This window comes from Mustela erminea, chromosome 9 (assembly GCF_009829155.1).
Source record: "Mustela erminea isolate mMusErm1 chromosome 9, mMusErm1.Pri, whole genome shotgun sequence".
NCBI lineage: Eukaryota > Metazoa > Chordata > Mammalia > Carnivora > Mustelidae > Mustela > Mustela erminea.
Genome location: NC_045622.1, coordinates 18,211,088 through 18,228,104, shown reverse-complemented (window position 1 = coordinate 18,228,104; position 17,017 = coordinate 18,211,088). Strand labels below are relative to the sequence as shown.

Below are 17,017 nucleotides of genomic sequence, written 5' to 3'. Positions count from 1 at the left end.
GGATGATTGTTGCTGAACCTTTGTTTTTCATTTCTGACAACAGTATATAATGGTTTCAGGGGAAGAATTCATCCACTCACATTATTTGATCATTTAAAAAATCTGTATCAGGAGCACCTAGGTGGCTCAGTGGGTTAAGCCTCTGCCTTCGGCTCAGGTCATGATCTCAGGGTCCTGGGATCAAGCCCCGCATCGGGCTCTCTGCTCAGCAGGGAGCCTGCTTCCCCTTCTCTGCCTGCCTCTCTGCCTGCTTGTGGTCTCTCTCTTTCAAATAAATAAATAAAATCTTTAAAAAAAATAAATTTAAAAAGATAAATATCTTTTTTTTTAAAGATTTTATTTATTTATTTGACAGAAATCACAAGTAGGCAGAGAGGCAGGCAGAGAGAGAGAGAGAGAGGGAAGCAGGCTCCCCACTGAGCAGAAAGCCCGATGCGGGACTCGATCCCAGGACCCTGAGATCATGACCTGAGCTGAAGGCAGTGGCTTAACCCACTGAGCCACCCAGGTGCCCCTAAAAAGATAAATATCTTAACAATAAAGGAGAATATGATCTAGTGAGGGGTGACAATAGACAAATGTACCATTTTGGTATTTAATCATCATTAATTGCACAAATTGAGATACACTATTTCATTGTTTCTAGGCCACACAGCAGAATACTAATAGAATTATGGTTAAAAAATAGTCTAGATTGCAATGTTTGGAAAATTATAAGGGAAATAATATTTGGTTCTAATTAAAATGAGAGGGCACCTGGCTGGACAGTTGGCAAAGCATGTGACTCTTGATTTTGGGACGGTGAGTTCAAGCCTCACTTGGGTATAGAGATTATTTTACAAAATAATAGAATAAAACTTAGAAACAAAAATGACCACTATTACTCTGTAAATCTGTTGATACCTTTGGTAGAGAAAATTTTATCCATCAAAAATATCTTTCAGGGGTGCCTGGGTGGCTCAGTGGGTTAAAGCCTCTGCCTTTGGCTCAGGTCATGATCCCAGGCTCCTGGGATCGAGCCCCGCATCGGGCTCTCTGCTCAGCAGGGAGCCTGCTTTCCTTCCTCTCTCTGCCTGCCTCTCTGTCTACTTGTGATCTCTCTCTGTCAAATAAATAAAATCTTTAAAAAAAATCTTTTAAATATTTTAACTTTTTTATTGATTTTTTTTTTTTTACAGATTTTATTTATTTGAGAGAGAGAGAGGGAGCAAGAGAGTGTGTGAGCAAAGGGAGGGCAGAGGGAGAGGGAGAATCTCAAGCAGACTCTGTCTTGAGCCTGGAGCCTGATGCAGGGCTTGATCCTGTGACCCTGAGATCATGACCTGAGCTGAAGTCAAGAATCGGATGCTTAACTGACCAAACCACCCAGGTGCCTTTCAATTATTTTACCTATTTTAACAGATAGAATGAAAAGAGGAGAGAAAATAGAATTTTCTTGTAGGGCATAGCATGATATAAGGTAACGTTTCCCTAATTGTATGATGATATAAAGGCCTTGGGCCTCCAGCCAAAAATGCAGTCGGCCAGGGTCAGCCCCAGAGTGATTCAATAAGAGTCTCACTTGAATGAGGAGCCACCTGCGTGTTTAACAAGCTCTCTGGGGTATCATAAGTCAAGTTTGAGCAACACGGACAGTGTTCTGGAATAGAAATCAAGACATCTAGGAACTAACCCTCACTCTGCTACCAGCTGGTGTGGCTGAGGTCAGACGGGTTTCTCCATAAACTGCTCATTGACTCTTTTGACATATATGGACTTGCTTACGGAAACAGGGAATGGATAAGTTGCATCCTACCGTTTTTGTCTTTTTATTTTAAAATAGAGGACTGGATGGTTTGCTTGGAGTGTTACAGTCAGTGGCAGAGCTGAGAAGACAAGCCAGGACTTCAGTCTTTGGTTGGATTTTTTTTTGCCTGGAATTCCTCCAGGTACTTCCAGTTTTATATTTAAGGCTCTATGGTGTCTAAGCATTCAGTTTTCCTGTGATGGCCATGTCCTTGCTTTAGGGTGGTACCTTCTCTTTGTACCCTGTCTACCTCTTTAAGAAAGTCCAAGGAACGGGGGACACAGTGTCTTTTTGGGCCTCCCATAGGAGATGTGAATAGCCCTTGGTTAGTTGATAATTTCTCACATTTTCACCTGGAAGAGTGCTGTTCCTTCTAGGATCTCCTAATGCTTCCTGTCGAAGAACAGAGGGCAAGGAGTTTATTTCTGGTAATATCACATGGGCCAGCATGGAGCCAACATCTTGTCTGGACCTAGATACTCATTTTCCAGATCATGAGCTTATCCTCTAACTCGAATGTATGAGGAGGTCAGAAACCACTTTTACAGGAAACAGAAGTAAAAATGTCAGCATGGGACTTTTCCTTTTAAGCCAGTGGAAAAAAATCTGTGAGTTAAATTCAGATAGCAGCCTGGAGAAGGATTACTTTACTTTTCTCTCTCCCTTTCTCTCTCTCTCTTTTAAAGATTTATTTATTTGAGAGAGAGAGAGAGAGCGAGTGAGCATTGAATGAGTGCTGGGGGAGGGGCAGTGGGAGAGGGAGGGAGAGATTTCTTAAGCAGGCTCTCCACTGAGCGTGGAGCCTGACACAGGGCTCCATCCCAGAAGCGTGAGATCATGACCTGAGCTGGAATCAAGAGTTGGGACGCCTAACCAACTAAGCCACCCAGGTGCCCCTGCTTCTCTCTTTTCCAGGGGTGGTTTTCTGTAATTTTCATTGTTGGGTAAAAATGTATGGAAACATAGGTGAAAACAGAATGAATATAGGACTCAGATTACCAGAGAATAAAATATCCTGAGATTGAAATTAAAATTACATGTCCTCTGCCCATTTCTTGATTGGATTATTTGTTCTTTGGGTGTTGAGTTTGCTAAGTTCTTTATAGATTTTGGACACTAGTCCTTTATCTGATATGTCATTTGCAAATATCTTCTCCCATTCTGTCAGTTGTCTTTTGATTTTGTTAACTGTTTCCTTTGCTGTGCAAAAGCTTTTAATCTTGATGAACAGACATTTCTGCAAAGAAGACATCCAGATAGCCAACAGACACATGAAAAAGTGCTCCATATCACTCGGCATCAGGAAAATACAAATCAAAACCACAATGAGATATCACCTCACACCAGTCAGAATGGCTAAAATCAACAAGTCAGGAAATGACAGATTCTGGCGAGGATGTGGAGAAAGGGGAACCCTCCTACACTGTTGGTGGAAATGCAAGCTGGTGCAACCACTCTGGAAAACAGCATGGAGGTTCCTCAAAATGTTAAAAATAGAACTGCCCTATGACCCAGCAGTTGCACTACTGGGTATTTACCCTAAAGATACAAACGTAGTGATCCGAAGGGGCACGTGCACCCGAATGTTTATAGCAGCAATGTCCACAATAGCCAAACTATGGAAAGAACCTAGATGTCTATCAACAGATGAATGGATCAAGAAGATGTGGTATATATACACAATGGAATACTATGCAACCATCAAAAGAAATGAAATCTTGTCATTTGCGACAACATGGATGGAACTAGAGCGTATCATGCTTAGCGAAATAAGTCAAGCAGAGAAAGACAACTATCATATGATCTCCCTGATATGAGGAAGTGGTGATGCAACATGGGGGCTTAAGTGGGTAGGAGAAGAATCAATGAAACAAGATGGGACTGGGAGGTAGACAAACCATAAGTGACTCTTAATCTCACAAAACAAACTGAGGGTTGCTGGGGAGAAGGGGGTTGAGAGAAGCGGGGTGGGCTTATGGACATTGGGGAGGGTTGCTTTGGTGAGTGCTGTGAAGTGTGTAAACCTGGCGATTCACAGACCTGTACCCCTGGGGATAAAAATATATGTTTATAGAAAATAAAAAATTAAAAAAAAAAGAAATTAAAAAAAAAAGAAATTAAAATTACAGTGTAGTCCAGCCCAAATCTATTGATTTAATGTGATTTTCGTGCCACACCTGTGAATCGGTTTCCATGAAATGTTCCAGGTGTTCATTTAACTGCAGACAGGTAGATTTTCTGTTTTCTTCCCATTCTCCTTCTAAAACATGAATATTCTTCTGCTCAGAAACTTCAAGTGGCTTCCTTCTGCCTGAAGATTGTCATCCATACTCTTCAGCACATCATCGAAAGCCATTCACACCCTAACCCCAATCTACTTTTGAGCCCTCTTCTCTACCCCAACTCAAAATATGCTCCTAGAACTTTCTTGCCGTATTTCGAGCATATAGTACATTTTGATAGTCATAGTCTTACTGGGTCATAGTTCATATGGCCCTCTTGGCCCCAAAGAGCCTTCTCTATCTAGGGAGATTCTAATCCTCTTCTAAGGCCCAGATCAAATGTGGCACTTCTCAGAGAGGAGTAGGGACTAGAACATGCATTCTGGGGCCAAAGCCTATTTCCTCACCTGTGAAATGGGTACAATGACAGTACCCACTCATAGGGTTGCTGTAAGAATGAAAGAAGTTACTGTGCATAGCTCCTGGGAGGTGGTTAGCCATTACTGCCCTCTGGACTCCTAGAAAAAAAAGGAAATCACCTCTCTCCTTTTCTTTGCCCCATAATTGTTTTTTTCTTGTTCTCATACTGGTTTGTCTTCTGATTAGCATTGTATTAATTGAGTATGTATCTTTCTCCCTTGCTAGGCTCCCAGCTTCCTGAATGCAGTTTCACTTACCTTGGTGTCCTGGCACTGATCCTTCCACAGCATAGTTGTTTTCCAAATAGCTTCATTGTGGTGTAACTGACATAATGACCCTGCCTGTCCAAAAGTATACAATTTGATACATTTTAACATATGCCTATACCCATGAACACTTCATCAGTGTCAAGATGGTGACTATTCCAGTCACCCCTGCAAGTTTCCTCCTGTCCCTCCCCACCTCCCATCCAGAAGCCCCTACGGATCTGTTTTCTGTCTCTATTGGTTCACTTCTCATTTCCTAGAAGTTTCCATAAATGGAATCATACGGTGTGCACTTTCTTTTGTCTGGCTTCTTTCACTTGGATAATTATTTTGAGGTTCACCTGTGATGTAGCCCGTGTTCAGGGTTCATTCATTTCTAGCGCCAGGTAGTGGCTCATTATGTAAATATACCACAGTTTGTTTACCTGCTTGCCTGTAGCTAGATTGCTGGGTTGTTTTCCATAGGGTAGTTTTTAATAATTGTCTATTACATTGAATCAGTTGTAGGGTAACATTAAAGAGAACCTGGTATGCTCCCACATTTGCTTTCCATGATAATCTAATTCAGAGAGACAAAGTTCAGGTTAGTTTATTAAATACCAGTCCTTAGTTGGCATTTGGGGTGTACTCTCTGACATGCCACCCAGATTCTCCCCTTGTCCCCCAAGGGCTGGAAAGTTGGGACACGCCAGCTGGGTCCTTCTGTGGGAGTTGCTGTCAGTGGAGGAGACCCATGTCACCCGACATCCTCCCTCTTCCATCTCAACTTTGAATCTGGGGCACCTGACCCAGGACAGCGCATGAAATAAATTAGCAAATGAATGAGTGAATGAAAGAACATTGGAGATGTTCATTTTGCTCTGAAGCCTAAAAGGATGCTTGACTTGGAATTCTTCCAGAGCCTTAAAGAAGACCTCACTTTAGATTGTCCTGTGGGCAATGACGAGTGTATCTTTTTCACCCACGGGTGTGACAGTCACTTGGTCACAGACCTTGACAAACGTCACGATCGTCCGCTGGACTGAGGTTTAAAATGGCCCGTGGGTGCAGAGCCTCAAGGCAGGCTTATGACTGTGAATGACACACAGTTGTGGTTTGCACAGTTCTTCCTGTCCCCTCCCTGCCCCCCCCTTCAGCCTGCGGCCCCGAGGGGGCTTAGCAGAGGAAGGCGGCTGCTGTGGCTGCTTTGCTGCATGGAAGGAAAAGATGAGGTTGGAGTGCAGTGGTCAGGGAGTGACCTCCTACCTGTTTGCGAATGGAAGGGTGTCTACTGACCACCTTGTATGTGGGAGGCCTCGCCGCTGATGGCCTGTCGTCATTTTGCTCTTCTTGAATGAATTCTCCTACTATGTTCCAGTACTAATAGGAAATAACATTTCATGGGGGGGTACAGATTTTAGAGAAGTAGACATCCTCTCTCTCCCGCCATCACCTTGGTCAATCTAGGCTTTCTGAGGGAAAAAGAAAAACTGAAGAAGGAGACATTTATGAAGTAGGTGAAAGATGGATGGTTTTAAGGGTCAGAAATGACAGCGGATTTCCCCATGTGTAGAAGCCACTGGGGGTTTTGTTGCAATTGTAAGAGGGGCCTAAACTTGCTTCTTGACATTTTCTGGCCGGTGCGAAGCATCCGTGGTCTTTCCCAAGGCTAGGGCGTGAAGTGGTCTTGCCTGCATTTCCCAGCAGATGCCTTGGGTGGCTAGTTTGCAGCTGGTGCTGGGGAGTCTTTGAGCTCTGTTGTAGATAGACAATGTGGCTACAGAGTTTCTAAACCAGAGGGCAACAGCAGTCATTACTGAGAAAAGGCTTTTCAGCAGCAGCGAAGCCTAGTGGGTTGAGTACGGGGTGAGGGTAGGAAGCAGACAGATCTGGACTTGTCACCTGGGCCCTGCCACTGGTGGCCTTGTAGCCCTCAACAACGCCCAAGCCTCTTGGTGTCAGTTTCCCCATCTGTAGAATGGGGAGAATAATTAGAGCGCGGGAGGTATGACTGGGAGGTATGAATTCAACGTAGTATCCCAAGCGCCCAGCACAGTGGCACACAGAAGATCCTCCATCAGTTTGAAGCTCTTATCTCATGCCCCCAGGAACCCTGGTAGGTTAGATCAACCTGCAAAAGGAGAAAGTCTGCTAAGCTTTTGTTCTAAGGACTGCTGCCTAGAATCAAATCGAATGGATCCCACTGAAAAATGAACCCAGGTAGGAGTTGATGACTGTGGTTTGGGGGAAACGCACCCAGACAGGCAGGTGCCGGCTTCACATCTCCCTTTACACCTCTTTTCCGAGGACAAATGACTTCCCAAGTGGTCCTCATCTGCAAATGAGGGGGTGAAATGAAACCAGTGGTTTCTAAACTGCATTCTGAAGAAATCAAGTATCCCCCCTCCCCGGGTGCCTCAGGGCTGGGCAATATTTGCCTTAAGATTTCTTTACAAAAATATCTTAAACGATTAGTCCAGGCTTTGGAACAAGGCTGACACAGCGCAGATCTGTGCCCTAGCATGTACTAACCATGTGACTTTGGGCAAGTTACTGGATTTTTGTAAGATTCTGCTTCCTCTTCCGTAAACTTGGAATAATAAGAGTATCTAGGGGCTCTTGGGTGGCTCAGTGGGTTAAGCCTCTGCCTTCGGCTCAGGTCATGATCCCAGGGTCCTGGGATCGAGCCCTACATCGGGCTCTCGGCTCAGCAGCGAATCTGCTTCCCCCCTCTCTCTGCCTGCCTCTCTGCCTACTTGTGATCTCCATCTGTCAAATAAATAAATAAAATCTTAAAAAAAAATAAGAGTATCTATTGAATAGGGTAGTCAAGAAGAAAAGAGAAGTTTCTACCTGTTAAGTACTTAGAACAGTGTCTGATACACATTAGCACTCGGGAGATGTTGGCTATCACTTTGCCAGTCTCTGAACCCACCAATTTTTATGCCAGGTAAACTTGTGTCTGTGCTGGATTCTTCTGGCTTAGAATAAAACCCAAATGCTTCGCCACGGTCTCAGTGGAGGTTGGTGAACTTTTTCTGTCAAGCACCAAGTATATTTTAGGCTTTGTGGGTCATACAGAGTCTGCTGCAGTGCCTGCCCTAGCAGGCTGGAAGCAGCCTTGGGCAAAATGTAAATGAATGAGCATTGCTTTGTGCCAATAAAACTTTATTGATAGGCCCTGGAATTTGGATTCTATAGAATTAGCATGTGCCGTGAAATAGCATTCCTCTTTTGGTGTTCTTTAACCATTTGAAATTGTAAAGACATTCTTAGCTTGTGGGCCGTATAAACACAGGCCGTGGGCTGGATTCTGCTTGTGGGCCAGTAGCTGGCCAAGCCCTGGTGTATAGGGCCCTGTGTCTAGGTCTGCCTACCTCTCCAACCTTGTTTCTCCCCACTCTGTGCCTACCTCTCCAACCTTGTTTCTCCCCACTTTTTTTTTTTTTAAAGATTTTATTTATTTATTTGGCAGACAGAGATCACAAGTAGGCAGAGAGGCAGGCAGAGAAAGAGGGGGAAGCAGGCTCCCTGCTGAGCAGAGAGCCTGATGTGGGACTCTATCCCAGGACCTTGGGATCATGAATGGAGCCGGAAGCAGAGGCTTTAACCCACTGAGCCACCCAGGTGCCCCTCTCCCCACTTTCTGCTCTGCTTCCTAAGCTTTAGCTCCCTGACCCCTGGTGTGCTAACCCAGCAACCTCCTTTTCATTGGGGGGCATCTGCATTCCTTCAGTCTTCCTTGAAACCCCATTTAGCTCTGCACCCGGCTTCCTGGCCTGCTGCTCGGGGACACTGCACCCGACCTTATCTCAAGTATGTCCTGCCCCACATCCGTCCCAGAGTTACTATTGGATAACCCAGTTTTCTTCCTAGACGACATTGATCAGCCTCTGTATTTATCTTGTGTATTCCGTGTCTCTGTCTCTATTCCATAAGGGCAGGGACCTTGCTTTCTTTGCCACTGTAGCATCAGCTTGCCGCCCTGCCAAGAACATCATGTTCAGTCAATACTGTAGAATGAGGGATGAATCCACGCCCTCCGTGTCTTTGTTTCTTTCATATAGTGCGTTCGTAATACCTGCTCTCCTTACCTTGGGAAATTACGAGAAACGAAAATGGGCATTTAAGAGGAAGGTGGTAAATCTTTAAGGCAGCCTCATAGGCAAACACCAGAATGCAACCAACACATCCTCTTACTGAGGAAGATAACTTCTGGGGATAATAGTAAGTGATACCAGAATGAATGAGGCTGCTTTTGTTCCTTGTCTCTGATATTTTCCACAGATAAGGAAATGGCGATATGTGTTCATTTCTCTTTGGCCTTAGGAAAAGCAATTATTTATTTATTAGCAGATAGTATCTTACTAGGATGCCCTATTAGGCATTTTATTTATTTGTTTGTTTATTTGTTTTAAGAGAAGGAGCCAGAGAGAGTGGGCGGGGTGCACAGAAAGAGAGGGAGAGAAAACCCTTTTCTTTCTTTCTTTTTTTTTTTTTGAGAAAATCCTTTTCTAAAAATATTTTATTTATTCACTTTAGGGACAGAGCAATCACGAGCAGGGGAAGGTACGGAGGGTGAGGGACAAACAGACTCTCAGGCTGAGCGCAGAGCCTGACACCGGGCTCGATGCCAAGACCCTGAAACCAGGACCTGAGCCAAAACCACAAGTCAGAGGCTTGACCTGCTAAGCCACCCAGGTGCCCTTATCAGGCATTTTATAGTCATTATCCCGTATCCCACAACCGTGCTGTAAAAACCCATCTGCCCATTTTACGGGTGAGAATGGTTTAAGCGGTCCAGTAAGTGGCTGAGCCAGGATAAGAACCCAGCTCTGTCTGATGCCAGAATAAGGGCAGCTTCCCTGGTACAGCACGAGATTCTTCTCTGGCGATACACAGACCTTCCGGATTGCGCCACCAGCACAGTGTCTCCCAGGAGCTCTCCAGACCTGCTGCTCTCCACTGTCAGGAGCAAGCCATCTGGGTTTCATGTGTTTATTTCTGGCAAAACGAAGTATTCTGTTTCTTCAGAAGGAAGAGTGCTTTTTGGTCCTCAACTTACTTAAAAAAAATTTTTTTTTTCTGGTTTTGGCTTAAACAAATCCAGAGCACATGGATTCATTTTCCCTGGATGTGCAGGCAGCCTTTACATACATCACAAGAGGGCAAAATGAGTTTGGGGATCTGTCAGGCAGAGAACCACCGAGAACCAGCCGCGAGGCTAAACATAGCTTGGTCCTTTGTCAGATAGGAGCATTCGCTGCTACTTTTCCTCAGGAAGTAAACCAGGCCCCAGATTGTGGCTGGCTCTGTCCAGGAAAACCTGCGTTCGTGTCCTGAGAATAAATCTGCATACACGGTTTATTCTAACTTCTATTAGCTTCACATAGTCTTACTTCAAAAATGGGGTTGGGGTGTCCGGGTGGCTCAGTCCGTTGAGCATCTGATTCTTGATTTCAGCTCAGGTCATGAACTCAGGGTGGAGAGATCGAGCCCTTTCGTGGGGCTCTGCGCTCAGCGCTCAGTGTCTGCTTGAGATTCTCTCTGTGCCCCTCCTCCTGCTCACGCTCTCTTTCTCAAAAAAAGAAGGGTGGTGGCCTATTATGACTTTTGGTAGTGTGGAACCTAGCTTGCGCTGGGTTTCCCTTTTCTTACCCGAATTCGTAATCTATGGATGGTCCCTCGCATGCCTACCTCCTCAAGACAAGCAAGGGGTGAGGGGTGAGGGGTGAGGGCTCGCGCATGCGCAATGAGAGCATTTCGGAGCATGGTTTCTCACTCCTGGGCAAGTGTCACCTCTCCAGCCTGGGTGACCCAGAGGGGAGCCTCGCCAAAGGGGAATCAGAGACCTCCACAGTGCTCCCAGAGCACCTTTCCATTTCCATCAGCAGCAAACCCCCCTCTGGGCCCCTGAGCGAAGAATCCCACTCTTAATGGACATTCATGAAACAATAATGACCACAGTAACATCTGAAAACATGATAGGAATAGAGACCACTCAGAATATAATATGAGATTGCTCTGGATTGACTGAGGACACAGTTCCCCTTTATTAAATCATCTGTGAACCACTTAAACGGAGATGCTCCTGGAATGGAATGATCTAGTTACAATGGTGCTGGGGCTGTATCCAGAGGAAGAGCAGACAGCTGGGAAAGTGTAGATGCCACAGGTAGTTTACAAGGGATTTGGTGATACAATTTTGTGTGGTTTCCCTTCTTATAATGACAAACCTTTTTCTTCAAATAAATACACCTGAATCACATAGAAGAATAAAAAAATATACAATAGCCTTATAAATGAGAAAGAAACCAATATGCCTCTAAAAACAGCAGGTTGAGAATGGTTTATGCATAACCGAAATGCTTTGGGATGGCATTCCCATCCGAGAAAGAACCAGCACACATTTCCCATGATACATGTGTATCCTGCACATAGTCCAAGAATAGTTCAACAGCTGCAAAATCCTGATTTTTGTGTGGGTAATGGCAGCTAAGTGGTACTGTGTAAGACATCTGTAAGAGCTGATTGTCTATTAAGTTTGACGACTCCTCACTATAATTTTAAACTTACATACGCTGAACGTAATATTATACATATTTAAAGATCAAGTTATTTCCTCCGTCTTTAGCGGCATTTTCTTTCCCCCTTCCCTCGAATTTTCATTATAGCTAGTTACTTTCCCAGGAAAAATTCATTATGTTGAAGTGTTAAAGAGAAGCAAATCCAGTTTGAATCCTATGTTTAAACATGAAAAGCATCTGCCGTCACTGAACAAAATCTCCTCCTGTCACCTCTGTAAAGTGAGTATTAACCTAAGTAGATGTTAAAAATGCTCTTTTCCCCTACCCTCCAAGGCCAGTCTCATCCCTGCTGGCAAGGCAGCGGGACTAGACTCCTGCCTCTTAGTTCTCATACGTGTGCAGGACTACAATTTAAATGCAAATAACCTTGCGTCTCATTATCTGAGTTCCCGCAGACACAGTACAGTTGTGACTTTGCCTGTGAAAATTAAGGGAGGGAGGTTCATCTGTATTCGAACACACGCATTACTCAGAGTAGATTCAAAAGAGCAATTCATCACCGCTTTCAAATTAAACCCGGGAGTTGCAGAGTGCCTAGGTTACGGAGGAATGCCTCCCTTTTTGCTACAGAGGGACGCTTTTCTGCAAAGACAATGAGACAGAACTTCTCTTACTGCAGCTTTTCAATTAGTTCCCAGTGACACTAGGTAATTGAAATAGAAGACTTCCTTCAATAGGAACACAGCTAGTTGAGTGGAAAAGATACATTTATGGTAATGCTAAGCGCCGTTGGAGGACAATGTAGATGCATCCAAATACCACTGACAGGAGAATGACCACATCAGCCTAAAATGCAAAAAAAATTATCCACAATGATTTACCAAACCGACATCACTCCAGGAGATACTATTTTTTTTTTAATTTTTTATTTTCTGTAAAATCATCTTTTAAATATAAGGTTATTTTAAAATAATTCTTTGGTTAAAGTATAATTCAAATAAAAAGTAGAAACTCCTCCAAGCCATTCACTACAGGGTGAAAAATACCCCCCTCTTTCAGCCATCAGATGGCCATTTAATCAGCCATTCAGATTCTATGAATCTAAATGTAATGGAAAACACTGTATTCTAACTCCACACTGGGGTAAAGCAATAAGCTCCCGGCTACCGACGCAGTGATGGAGAAGAGGGCCTGGGAAAGTGAGACCCCCAGCTTGCGCATTAAAATGTGCCAATTATTCCCATCCACAAGGAATAGCCGTGGCATGTTAAAATCACCGAAACCGAAGTCCTACCTATGAATAATACTGGGGCATTAGCGGATTGATGGGACTCTCTTGTACCAGCAGCAAACTGTTGCAGAGTTTCAATCCCAGAACAAAGCCTTTAGTTAATTTCATCTCCATTTCAGGCAACTTTCTACAATAAAACAAAAAATTCCCGTCTGCAAGTAACATTTGGTTCTTCTCTTGATGTCCGTGTGTCCTTCCCTCCTTCCTTCCTTCCTTCCTTCCCTGACTTCCCCACCCCCAATGTTAGTTCTAAATAAGCGTCAGCCTTGGCTCAAAAAGAACCGAGCTGAAGTTCAGGGTGTGATGTCAACCTAGAATTTTTGGATGAAAATGAAATCATGTAATACACTCCTGCATTCTTTTTATTACACACAGATTCAACATGACTTTCAAAGAATATCTCCGTTGGAGTCTTAGTTTTTAAAATACCAATATGTGAAAAGAGAATTGAATGTGAATTCAGATCATTCAGACCATTTTGATCAACAATCCAGATAATGAAAGCAGAAGAATAAACTCCTGAATTCAGGGGTTTCCACCTCAATTACTCAGCACATGATTTCAGATCTCTGCCTCCTGCTCATGCAGAAGACAGCCTAAGACTCCGTCCATATTGTGCTAAGGACAATGGACTGGTACCCAGCTGAACTGGCATCTCAGGTCATCACAGGACCAAGACAGCCAAGAGGGGGAGAGGATAACCTATCCCGAGCCCTATTCTGCCCAGGTACAGACGCTGCCCAGAACACACAGCTACAATCTTCAAGGAAGTCAGATGTGAGGTGCTCAAGCATTATTCTGACCATTGCACATCCAAGAAAATTTGTGGAGAGTCTAATGAACATTACGGATCTGATTAAACAGTAGATTCATTTCATTACAGATGAAAGAATGAGTAGCAGTGATATCCTATCAGCCGTAATGTGATTTTTCTCCTAGAAATCTCTTACTGAGAATATTTCCCCTATTTTTAAGGTTCAAACATTTTCTATTACTCAATGGTATCAGCACGGAGTATTTTTATACCCAGTAGCTGGATCAGTGTTGGTGCAATGCTAGAAAAAATCAAGTTTGTTTCTTAAAATCTAAAATTCATGACATATTTGTCTAAGTGGCCTAAAAAAAACCCCAACTGTAATCCTCTTGCTGATTAAGACACATAGCCAGCATCCTTTCACTTTCCTCCTTTTTTTAGGAATCCTCACTTTCCAGTTTCAAATAGGAGCACAGATCTGTTTTTGGGTTTCATATGTACTATTTGCTACAACATACACTGTTTTGTTCTACACTGTTTCTCTACATGTCTCAGATCTCATCTGCACACATTGTCTACACAGTGAACTACACCGCACCAGACCGTCGTGTGCGGCCAACAGTCAGCTAGTCACACAATTAAATACACATCGATAACTGATGTCTTAGTTTGATTGTCATTTATTTTTCTTTTAGATAAACTCCCTCTGAATTCAGGAAGCAGGTGTGACGAGAAACCACAGGACGTGGCTCGCCCACCTTTTCTTAAGTAGCCCTACCTCGGTATGTTACGTTCTAGAAAAACAAATAGAAAATGACAGCACGCACAGCAATCGTGACTGTCATCCTTTAAATTAGTTCCCTGACTTCTCTGAGCGTCTCTGGTGTCACTGATGCATGGGTGGATGTGCAGCCCTTGGTGACAAGTACTCTGTGTACACGACCTGACCCTGGGTACGGTCTGTAAAGACGTCCGTATTGCACAGGAATGAGCTTCTTGCTGACTCAAGTAACGGACCGAACACACACGCTTTCAAAACGCCAACATCCTTTACCAGTCACCACAGTCTAGACTCTAGGGGCAAAGATGAGAAGATCATGGTGATTTGGAAATGCTGGGACGTGGATAATGCCAGGTCGCTTTATATTTTGGAAGTTCTTTGCTCCCACAATTGAATACGTCGCACGTCTGTCTTCCTCCTGAGTGTCCAAAGGTGCTTGGTCTCCCCATTTCACAGAGAGAAGCGAGGGGGAAGGGCCATAGCAAAACGCCGTAGCCAGTTGTTCTAGAGAAAACGCGGCAGGAGTAGGTACCAGGGTGGACGGAGTCATCCAGCAGGCGCCTTGAGCCAGCAGCACGGGTGTGGGGGTCCTAGGGAGGGGAGAATTTGATGTGCAATAAGAACAACTCTCTGCAGGGCCATTTTTCTAATAACCTTAAAAAGAATCTCTCAGCTTGGCTTTGCCTAACTGGACATGGAGTCCGAGAGAATCCCATCACCAAACTGGCAGCTCGGTGTCTCTCCAGCTGGATTCTGGACACACGCTGCCCTCTCGCATTCCTCCTTGGAGCAGGCTGACTGCTCCCTTCAGGAGCTCTCTGGCTCCTCAGCCACGCACAGCAGGAAGGAAGAACACATCTGCTGCTGTAGCAGGTGCCTTGATTTATGAAGACAGTTCTCGAAAGCTTTGTTAGCTAGGTAAGCATCCAGAGAGAATGAATTCCATCCCTGAATCAGGTCTTTTTCTCATTCCCACAGTCTCATCATCAGAGTTTTAAAGCATGAAAGGAAATCTGCTCAAAGACGCTGAGCTGTCTACTTAGGAGGTGGTACAGACTTGGCCACTGTCACTCAACACACGGAAAGACGCTTCTCCCGACGGCCTTCTAGAGCCTCCTCTTCTTGTTCACTGCCGTGATTTATTCTTGCAGCAAGGTCTCTCTCCAGTTGAAGCCCCCAGTTGGTCCATGGGTGAGAGGGAGGATAGGGGGGTCTGTCAGCTGCCATATCCCAGTTTCTCCCAGTTCTTCGCAGGAACAAAACCCCAAGTATGGGATCTGAAGTCAGAGTAGTCAAGGAAGGGGAAACAGAAAACAGAGGTTTAATGCTTTTGCTTTGACCTACACATAAAGATCTTCAGGTGGCCCTTGGGAATAAGAAACAGTCCCAGGAATTGACAGGGGCTTTGTAGACCGGCCTCTCTTCCAAAAATCAATAAAGGAAAACAAAACAGATGAAATTGACAAATTAGAGGGAAAGGCATTTACACGGCAAAGGGATTCATCAGAAAAGATTCATTAAACGGTGAGCTCCCCTAGTGTAATTAAGTAATTGTTTATAGATTGCTGCTTAATAGTGTGGGAGGAAAGAGGACAATCATACAGAAAGCTGAGGTGCCCAGAGTTAATTCGTAATTGTGAATCAAGCTGAAAATGCAGCTCAGACATTTCAGAAATTATATTTGGACAATGGGAGAGATTACGCTATTTTAAAACATTTTTCACCCAGTTTCTTTTTTTCTTTTTTTTTTTCCCCCTTCTTGGCATGGGTATCTGTAATAGTTGAAGCCGAAGCTCGCCTTTCCTAATGTCAGGAGCCATGGCATCCCTAAACGTATTTCTGTGCACAGGCTCAGAGCTGCGGTTATACACAAGACAAAAATCTCTGCCTTCAAGCAGCTTACAGAGTAATGGTGGTGGACACAGATGCATAAATGAACTTTTAAAAAAATGAGAAAAGCATTGCAATCGAGTTTGAATCAGGTTCTCTGGGGGCAGATACAGGAAGCCTGGAGGGAAGTGTGTGGGAGGGCCGCTGATGGGAAAGCCTCTTCCACAGGCTTGAGAAGGAAGAATCCAGATGTGTGGGTCCCTCTCATGGGTTTTTGTCTCGTGGCCTTGTTCCTGGTTTGCCGTGCAGCCTCACTGTTTTAAATCACTGCTTCCTTTGGCCTACCACCCAGGCCCCCTCGTCTAGCTGAGCTGTCAGATGCTGTCTGCGTCCACTCACCCGTCTTCATCCGGTCCATGGTTCCTCAGGGAAATCCAGACAGCCTGCCCTGAATTCTTAGCTACTTCCCAAATTTGCGCCCCTAGAAACTAAAACTCGCTCAGACACGTCCTTGTCTCTTACATGAGGCCCTACACAGAGCACCACTCGGTACAGCTCGGTCGAGTGAATTGATACACGCATCTTCCCAGCTCAGAAACAACAGCTGCAAACAGCTTAGCTGTCGGCCGGGCAGGGAACGTTCTAACACTGCCTGGCCCCACAGCCTCCGCGATAGAAAAATGAATTACCTTTCGGACCATTTGTACAAAGTCCTTGGAGTTCTGGGGGGACAGGCCCTGCAGCTGGCAGGTACATGCTTCCAGGGAAGACGCATGAGCCACAATCAGGATGTTATTTCCTGGGGAAGAAAAGCAAGGACTGGGGAGACCATTTCTTTTTTCCTTCCCTCCTTCCTTTTAAAGATTTATTTATTTATCTGAGAGAGATAATCTTCAAGCAGACCCCCCATGGAGCATGGAGCCCGGTGTGGGATGCTTAACCGACTGAGCCACCCAGGCACCCCTGGGAAGACCATTTCTATAAAGACCTATGTAAACTTTATAAATATGGGAGGTCAAATGTTCCAGGGAGGGATAGACATCCTAAAAAAATGAGACAATTTGGCCAAACAATATTTTGAAAAGCTTTGTATTTCTAAGGCAGCCTAATATTGTTTTAAAAAAATAACCTTTTAATCTGAAAATAATTATAGATGCATAG

The 17,017-nt window shown here is 44.4% G+C and overlaps 1 protein-coding gene across 3 annotated transcripts in view; it reads right to left on the bottom strand.

Annotated features, from left to right (window-relative positions):
• Positions 1-12,604: 12,604 nt before the first annotated feature.
• UBASH3B (ubiquitin associated and SH3 domain containing B) overlaps positions 12,605-17,017 on the bottom strand; it is a 135,803-nt gene continuing 131,390 nt past the window's right edge. For all 3 annotated transcript variants that reach the window (XM_032359130.1, XM_032359129.1, XM_032359131.1), the window contains exons 13-14: positions 16,546-16,655; positions 12,605-15,303 (exon numbers count right to left, since the gene is read on the bottom strand). In XM_032359130.1, the coding sequence (XP_032215021.1) occupies positions 15,166-15,303; positions 16,546-16,655 (248 nt within the window). In that variant the 3' untranslated portion in view covers positions 12,605-15,165. The remainder of the gene's footprint in view (positions 15,304-16,545; positions 16,656-17,017) is intronic.